Source organism: Lipotes vexillifer, unplaced genomic scaffold (genome assembly GCF_000442215.2).
Source record: "Lipotes vexillifer unplaced genomic scaffold, Lipotes_vexillifer_v1.1 scaffold168, whole genome shotgun sequence".
Lineage (NCBI taxonomy): Eukaryota > Metazoa > Chordata > Mammalia > Artiodactyla > Lipotidae > Lipotes > Lipotes vexillifer.
In genome coordinates this window covers 4,332,491-4,341,269 of record NW_006773947.1, presented here as the reverse complement: position 1 = coordinate 4,341,269, position 8,779 = coordinate 4,332,491, and the positions used below count along the sequence as shown (strand labels likewise).

The window sequence follows — 8,779 nt, the reverse complement described above, 5'->3', positions numbered from 1 at the left end:
AAGTGTTTTGTAATGACAGTTAAGGAATTATAATTTAAAATGCTAATTCCATACAAGGCTTATATACTTTGTTCTAACCCTACCTGATCTAGTAGCTACAGCATCCTCCAAATCGTAAAATCTGAATTCTAATTCCTAAATTGGTGTCCTCAAAATTGTTCAGAACAAAATTAGTGAATAAAAAAACTTCACAAATTTACAAGCATCACACCAATATATAAAAGAATCATTACAATTCTTATGGTCTCATCCTCCCTATTCTATGCTATACCCCCTCCAAGGCAAAAGGAGTACTGATTGCCAATTATTAAAGCTTAGCTGAAGAAGCTATTTACAAATAAATTTTCCTGAAATGCTTATTTTATCCCCTAGTGTTCTTAGATTATATTACATTGTTCAAACTTGAGAGGAAATGGCCATTATTCTCTAAGAATCTAATAGTTATCACTACTATGCTCTGCAGAGCATTAAAACAGCAAAAGCAAAGATGAGGTTTCACGATAATCCCCAAAACTTTATTATAAATATCTAACTCAAAGGAAATCAGACAAGTCAGCTGATACTCTACCCTTTTGCAACCAAGCAAGGCTCCTAAAACAAAAATGAATCAACTAGAGTGTTAAAATGGAAGAAACATACCATATATTGAGATATCTCATACTCTGGTATTTCTACCATCACTTTAAAAATCATTGGTACTAAATTCTGATTGATAGACATTAAGAATTTGGGAGTTGACGGGAGTAGAAATAAACACCCAACTGAGCCAAGGTACAGATTTGATAACATGGTTGCATTCAGCATCCAAAGAACTCCATTACTTTTACAACTCTATTCCTTTTTAAACAATATTATGCTAGCAGGCAAAGAAGACTATTTTTAAATGGATGCTTAAGAGCATAGTTTAACCATCTGCAGAAACTGTAATAGTAGTAAACATATCTGAACTTCAGCCAAGCTCCAACACTCAACAGACAAAAGACTTGAGGTCAAACGCTGTTAGTCCCTCTTTGTTTTGTTTTTTTTATTAAATATCCTAATTTTCTAAAAATAAGCAACTGGAGCTTGTCAACATTATTTTTAAGGTTGATTACTACAAAACCATTGCAAAGTTAAATGTACAAACCTAGTACATCAGAGACACAGTAATAAATGTATAATCAAATGTACTATTATTGATCACAATTTATTTTAAAGTCATGAAAAGCCAGCAACAGTCAGGCTGGACAAATACTTGATTGTACCCATGTTTCCATGGGATGGACAGCAGCACTGAGTTACACAATGAGATCAACACTTAACTTCCTTTCCACCGTCCTGGCAAAATTTTTGTTAGATAATGCAAAGGATGGGCAGCTACTGAATCACTGGTGGTTTGAACCATGCAAAAACAACAAATAATAGAGTAATAGGTGTGCAATAAACATCTGATTGCTGAATCTTGGGCTGAAAAAGACAGGAAGAAAAATTATCACAGAAGGTAATGGTTGAAAGGCATTTCAACTCATAATTTTTAAAAATTAATCCAAGAAATAAGCTTTTTAAAAATGTCTTCCTGTCATCTTTATTAGGGCAGCACAGTCCAAAGGCAATTTTCTCTTTTCTGTTATTTTTTAGGTTGATAACACAGACTGGTCTGCTTCTGCCCTCTTTTGTTCCACATGAGGGGAAACATGTAAAACCACCTAAAAATCTTCCTTTAAAGCTCTGGGTTATAGAAATGATCAACAAACAACATTTATTTCACACCTAAGCATAAATAGCTAAAATGAAGATTACTGTTCACTTTCCTCTTCCATTATTTCAATTCTGCGAGGCCCATAGAGTAGAACATAAGCTATATGCCAGTCTCCACCACCAGAAAGCCTCAAGATATCCTCTGGTGTCACGATGCTGACCTTATCATCATCAAACTTAATCCATTCATCTAAAGTGCAAAAGAGAAGAATGAAATTAATCTCAAATATGATTTTTTCAGAGTTCCATTGCAAAAGAGGTACTGAGTAATTTTATGTACAGTAGTATTCCATCTGCCATACCAACAGTTCTCAAAGAGTGGTCCAGGGACAACTCAGGTTCAAGATCTTTTCAGGGGTTCCATGGAGGTTACAACAACACTCCTGCTTGCATTATTTCCCTTTTCCCCCTCATTCTGTGAAGTGTGCTTTGGAATTCTCCAGAGGTTACACAATGTGTGATAAAGCAGCAGACTAAAGGCAGAAACAGGAGAATTCCAGCTGTCTCCTAATAAGCCTAACAAAACAGACTTAGAAAAATGTATATCAATATCATTTTTTGCCTTTTTTTGTTTTGGAAAAGATTGTAATTTTTATTTTGAAAATGTTATTTATGTTAATATGTAATGACTTCATTACTGTTAGTTTTACAAGAATTAACTTCTCAGTTTTAATTTCTATTACAGCAAATATTAAGAGAATCCTCATAAACAGAAGCTCTCTGGGATCCTCAATAATTTAAGAATACAAAAGGAGTTCTGAGATCAAAAAGTTTGAGAACAAATGTGCTAAAAATCTAAACAACTTATCAAAATAGTATGAAACAATTTTAAAAAACAGAATCTTTACCTTGTTTCCTTTTCACCCATGATACATAATGCCCTGAAGAGCTAGATCTTCCCTGATGTGTTAGCACTGCTTGTAAGTCATAGTATCCACAATTATTGGAGCCAATGTCTAAAGAAAGATGTAAACCCAGTAATATTAGAAATGAACAGATATGTGCTTTCTCAAGCTTAGTAACAAGCAAGAACAACTCAAGTTTAGCCTAGAGAAGTACTACTTTATTGTTAAAATCCAATAAGATACTACTGTCCAATTAAAGGTTCATGAAAGATGTTTTAAGAAGTATGCTACCATTCATAGAACATATATTCACTAAAAAGTGATTTTTTTTACTATGTCATACTACAGTAAATTATAAGAAACAACTTTTTTTTAAAGCACAGTATCTGAAAAAAACAGATATGTGGAAAGACTAATTTTACCTTAAAAAAAAAAAAACACTACACACAGTAAAACTCAAATGAAGATTTCACTTACCATCAGCAAAAGAAAAGGGTTCATACTTAACTTCTTTTGGGGGACTACTCTTTTTGTCACTCTGAGGGGAAAAAAATTTTAATTTTAAGTTTTCATGATATTGGAAATAAAATTTATATTCTCAATGAGTATCCATCTCCACAAATATTTACTGTCTATAATGCAAATCACCAAGGCAAGACAAAGAAAAAATATGATCTGCCTTACAAATTGCTCAAATGATACAGCTACAGTTAACATAAAACTGTAAACCCAAAAGTCCTACTCTTTAACAACATACAGTCTCATATGTATAGCAGGAGATCCTGATTACAGAACCAACTTCAAACCACTAAACCTAGAGCACACCAGTGAATACAGAGTACAGATAAACACTGCTCTAGGGTAGAAAAAGAAAACCCAATTCTGCAACTTTTCCAGAACACTATCAAACCATATAGGTGAAGACAAAACAAAAGAAAACCTGCCTCAAAAAAAAGAAGTTGAATTACTGCAATTAATATTATATCTGCTAAGCCACAGCCACCTGCCACTTCAGCTCAAATGAACTGAAATATTTAATTCAGCAAGTATTTACCTAAATTAAGAGGCATGATTTACAACTTTAGACAAGGATCTTCAGTGGGAACTCTCTTGCCTCAACCCATTTCAGTGTGTAATATAAAAACAACTAAGCAGTGGCTTCCCTGGTCACGCAGTGGTTAACAATCTGCCTGCCAATGCAGGGGACACGGGTTTGAGCCCTGGCCCAGGAAGATCCCACATGCCACAGAGCAACTAAGCCCGTGAGCCACAACTACTGAGCCTGTGCTCTAGGGTCCGCAATCCACAACTACTGAAGCCCACGTGCCTAAAGCCCGTGCTCCGCAGCAAGAGAAGCCACCACAATGAGAAGCCCGCGCACCGAAGGGAAGAGTAGCCCCTTCTCGCCACAACTAGAGAAAGCCCACGTGCAGCAACAAAGACTCAACACAGCCAAAAATAAATAAATAAAATAAAAATTAAAAAAAAAAAACTTACTTAGGCATATGGACACAAAGTTCTTGAAGACTATAATGATAATGAAGACAATGCAAGCAGTTTAAAAGATAGCTAAAGTGACAAGAAGCCAAAGGATCTTACAACAAAGAAAGGCAATTAGGTCAACCATTCCTTTATATATTTTTAACACCTAGAGCAACCCAAAAAAAGGCTATACAAAGAAACACATTAAAAAACATTACACATGGGTTTCCCTGGTGGTGCAGTGGTTGGGAATCCACCTGCCAATGCAGAGGACATGGTTTTGAGCCCTGGTCCGCGAGGATCCCACATGATGCGGAGCAACTAAGCCCATGTGCCACAACTACTGAGCCTACACTCTAGAGCCCGTGAGCCACAACTGCTGAGCCCGTGCACCACAACTACTGAAGCGCGAAAGCCGTAGAGCCCACGCTCCATGGCAAGAGAGGCCACTGCAATGAAAAGCCCGCGCACCATAGCAAGGAGTGGCCCCTGCTTGCCGCAACTAGGGGGAGCCTGTGTGCAGCAACAAAGACCCAATGCAGCCAAAAATAAAATAAATTTTTTAAAAATCAAATTCTTCAAAAAAAAAATTATACATAAACTAGAATTCTAAAAAATGTTCATGTAACCTACAAGAAGGGAAAACAGAAACAAAAATCAGAACAAACAGCAAAATATAAAATAGATTCAAACACTAACATATTAAGAATTACATGAAATGTAAATGGTCTAAATGTACCAATAAAAAGACAGGTTAACATAGGATTAAAAAACATGACCCAGGGCTTCCCTGGTGGCGCAGTGGTTGAGAGTCCGCCTGCCGATGCAGGGGACATGGGTTCATGCCCCGGTCTGGGAGGATCCCACATGCCGCGGAGCGGCTGGTCCCGTGAGCCATGGCTGCTGAGCCTGCACGTCCGGAGCCTGTGCTCCGCAACGGGGGAGAGGCCACAACAGTGAGAAGCCCGCATACTGCAAAAAAAAAAAAAAACAAAAAAAACATGACCCAGCTATATGCTGTCTATAAGAAACTACCTTCAAATATAGCATGGGCAAATTTAAAGTAAAAGAATGGAAAAAGGGACTTCCCCTGGTGGCGCAGTGGTTGAGAGTCCGCCTGCCAATGCAGGGGACACGGGTTCGTGCCCCGGTCCGGGAAGATCCCACATGCCACGGAGCAGCTGGGCCCGTGAGCCATGGCCGCTGGGCCTGCGCATCTGGAGCCTGTACTCCACAACGGGAGAGGCCACAACAGTGAGAGGCCCGTGTACCGCCAAAAAAAAAAAAAAGAATGGAAAAAGATGTATCATGCAAAACATTAACAAAAGGAAAGCAGCAGTGGCAATATTATTATCAGATAAAGTAGACTACAGAACAAAGAAAATGACCACAAACCGAGAGCGACACTGCATAATAATCAAAGAATCACTCCACCAAGAAGACAGAGCAAATCCTAAATGTGTATGCACCAAATAACAGTTACAAAACATGAAAAGCAAAAAGCTAACAGCACTGAATGAATGGAGAAACATACAAATCCACAATTTTAGTTGAAGACTTCACTACTCCTCTTTCAACAACTGACAGAAAAACAGCAAGGTTACAGGAAAAAGCAACACCATCAACCAACTGGATCTAATCAACATCACATAATACTCAACAACAGTAAAATACACATTCTTTTCAAGTGCCCATGGAACATTTACCAAGATAGATCACATCCTGAGCCATAAAGCAAAACTCAACAAATTTAAAGGAATTTAAATCACACGAGGGTGTTTTCTCACCACAATCGACTCAAACTAGAATCAGTAACAAAAAGATAACAGGAAATTTTCCAAACACTTGTAAATTAAACAAGACATTTCTAAATGATCCAAGGTCAAAGAGAAGTCTCAAATTTTTTAAAAATACAAGAAACATAATGAAAATAGAAATGCAATACAACAATTTGTAGGATACAATCTGAAAGCACTGCTAAGAGGAAATTTACAACACTAAATGCACACATCAGAAAACAGGAAGTCTGAAATAAAAGATCTAAGTACCCACACCATAAGGACCTAGAAAAAGAGGAAGAAAATAAACCCAAAGCAAGCAGAAATCAGGAAATAGTAAGAGTAAAAATCAATAAAACGAGATGCAGAAAAATAGAGAAAAATCAATGAAACGAAATGCTAGTTCTCTGAAAAGAGCAATAAAATTGACAATCCTCTAGCAAGACTGACAAAGAGAAAAAATAGACACAAATTTACAATATCAGGAATGAAATGGGACAGATGTCGCTACACGCCGTGCAAACATCAGAATAATCATCATCCTAGGAACAACTGTGCACACATAAAATTGACAAGCTAGATGAAATGGATCAATTCCACGAAACCACAAACTACCAAAACATACCCAATATGATATAAATTTGAATAGCCCATAACGATAAAGTTGAATTTTTAATTTAAAAACTCCTGAAAAAGGGCCTCCCTAGCGGCACAGTGGTTCAGAGTCTGCCTGCCAATGCAGGGGACACGGGTTCGTGCCCCGGTCTGGAAAGATCCCACATGCCGCAGAGCGGCTAGGCCTGTGAGCCATGGCCGCTAAGCCTGCACGTCCAGAGCCTGTGCTCCGCAAGGGGAAAGGCCACAACAGTGAGAGGCCCGCGTACCACAAAAAAAAAGAACTCCTGAAAAAGAACTCTGCAGGCCAAGACTGTCTGACCAAGACAATTCTACCAAACGTTTAGAAGAGAACTAACACCAATTCTACACAATCTCTTTCAAAAAAAATAAGAGAAAAAAACAGCTAATAAACCAATTCAGGAGAGTAGAGGATGTAAGATCAATATACAAAAATTAACTGCAATGAATGCAAAAATGAAATTTTTAAAAACTATGCCATTTACAAAAAGTTACAAATAAATTTAACCAAAGTACAAGAAATGGACTTTCCTGGTGGCGCAGTGGTTAAGAATCTGCCTGCCAATGCAGGGGACACGGATTTGAGCCCTGGTCTGGGAAGATCTCACATGCCGCGGAGCAACTAGGCCCGTGCGCCACAACTACTGACCCTGCACTCTGGAGCCCGCAAGCCATAACTACTGAAGCCCACACGCCGCAACTACTGAGCCTGTGAGCCACAAGTGCTGAAGCCTCCACGCCTAGAGCCCATGCTCCGCAACAAGAAAAGCCACCACAACTAGAAGCCCGCACACCACACAAAGAGCCCCCAGTCACCGCGCGTGACCAGAGAAAGCCTGCACCAGCAACAAAGACCCAACACAGCCAAAAATTAATTAATTTATTTTTTTTTAAAAAAGAAGGGGGTAGGAGGAAAGGAGAATGGCTTTGGCTACAAAGGGGCAGCATGAGGGATCGTTGTGGCAGAGGAAATGTACTGCATCTAGACTACATCAAAGTCAGTATCCTGGTTGTGATATTGTATTACAGCTTTGCAAGATGTTACCACTAGGAGAAACTAGGTAAAAGGTACTCAGGAACTCTATTATTTCTTATAACTTCATGTGATTCTACAATTATCTCAAAGTTTAATTTTTTAAAAAATACTTTTAACACACACACAGAGTAACCTGCAGAAGAATTTAATTTTAAAATTTGGTATATAATATCACACTGGAAATATTCCTATTTACCAGGAAATATCCTTTTCCTTTTGAAGAAAACAATCCAACATATAATTCAGCTGTCCCTTCTCTGAATTTAAAATATACAATTTATTAAATATAAAGTTGCTACGGTTATAATTTTAACAGTTATAGGTGCTTGTTAAAAGATATGACTTAAGTTGTCACAGTGGGCATAATGAAGCAATATTCGATAACACTAACTCCATTTTAAAAAATGGAGATGCCTTACAAGGAAAATAATAAAATACTCTGAATTATACAAGGCAAGGTTTTACGTGAAGTGCTTTGAGGAAATAAATATTGATATAAAAGGAATATAAGCTGAAGATTTTTATGGGAAAAGAAAATATTAAGTTTATTCTACCATAAAGGACCCATTTAGCATAGCTAGAGTTCTTTTTCTTATGCTAAAACACACCTAAAACTTTAAGGGCTTGCACCAATATCTGCAAGATTTGTATATATGCTAAACACAGGTTCATCCATTTTTACTAATAGGTTAACAATATAAAATGAATACTGGGCACTGATTAAAGATAAACATATTAAGATTAGAAAATGACCAATAAGAACCTACTGTCTTTGGCTGCTGATTTACTTTTTTATCTTCCAGATCCTTGAATTTTGATCGAAAAGAAATCATTTTCTCTTGAAGTTCTGGTGTACACAGTTCATACACATCCAACATAAGAGGAAATTTAACATCCTATATACAAACCAAAAAGAAAAGGGTAAACAGACTTATAAAGGTAGTTATTTAAAATATTTATCACACTTTTTTTTTTTTTTTTTTTTTTTTTTTTAAAGCTAATTCCCAGTTTAAGTCAAATGCACACAGTAAGAAATAAAAATAAAACCTGCTTAAATTGGTCCTTAATGCTAATAGCTTTCTACTTTACACAGTCCTAGCAAATACTATTTTGTGATGAGTATTTGAGGAGACTAATGATTTCTGGTTCCACCAAATTTGTGTATGAGGGGTGGAGCTTACGTTAAATGGGCTACATAGCTCAGTTCCAACTGGGTTTCTCAGTTTACTCTAGCATTAAAAAAAAAAAAAAAAAAAAAGCTTTAG

General features: G+C 37.1%; 1 protein-coding gene across 3 annotated transcripts in view; it reads right to left on the bottom strand.

Moving 5' to 3' along the window:
* Nucleotides 1-746: 746 nt before the first annotated feature.
* USP14 (ubiquitin specific peptidase 14) overlaps nucleotides 747-8,779 on the bottom strand; it is a 48,851-nt gene continuing 40,818 nt past the window's right edge. The window contains exons 12-15 of one of the 3 annotated variants that reach the window (XM_007448615.1): nucleotides 8,282-8,410; nucleotides 3,060-3,120; nucleotides 2,586-2,693; nucleotides 747-1,927 (exon numbers count right to left, since the gene is read on the bottom strand). In XM_007448615.1, the coding sequence (XP_007448677.1) occupies nucleotides 1,776-1,927; nucleotides 2,586-2,693; nucleotides 3,060-3,120; nucleotides 8,282-8,410 (450 nt within the window). In that variant the 3' untranslated portion in view covers nucleotides 747-1,775. The remainder of the gene's footprint in view (nucleotides 1,928-2,585; nucleotides 2,694-3,059; nucleotides 3,121-8,281; nucleotides 8,411-8,779) is intronic. The other 2 variants (XM_007448613.1, XM_007448614.1) reach the window with 2 other exon arrangements.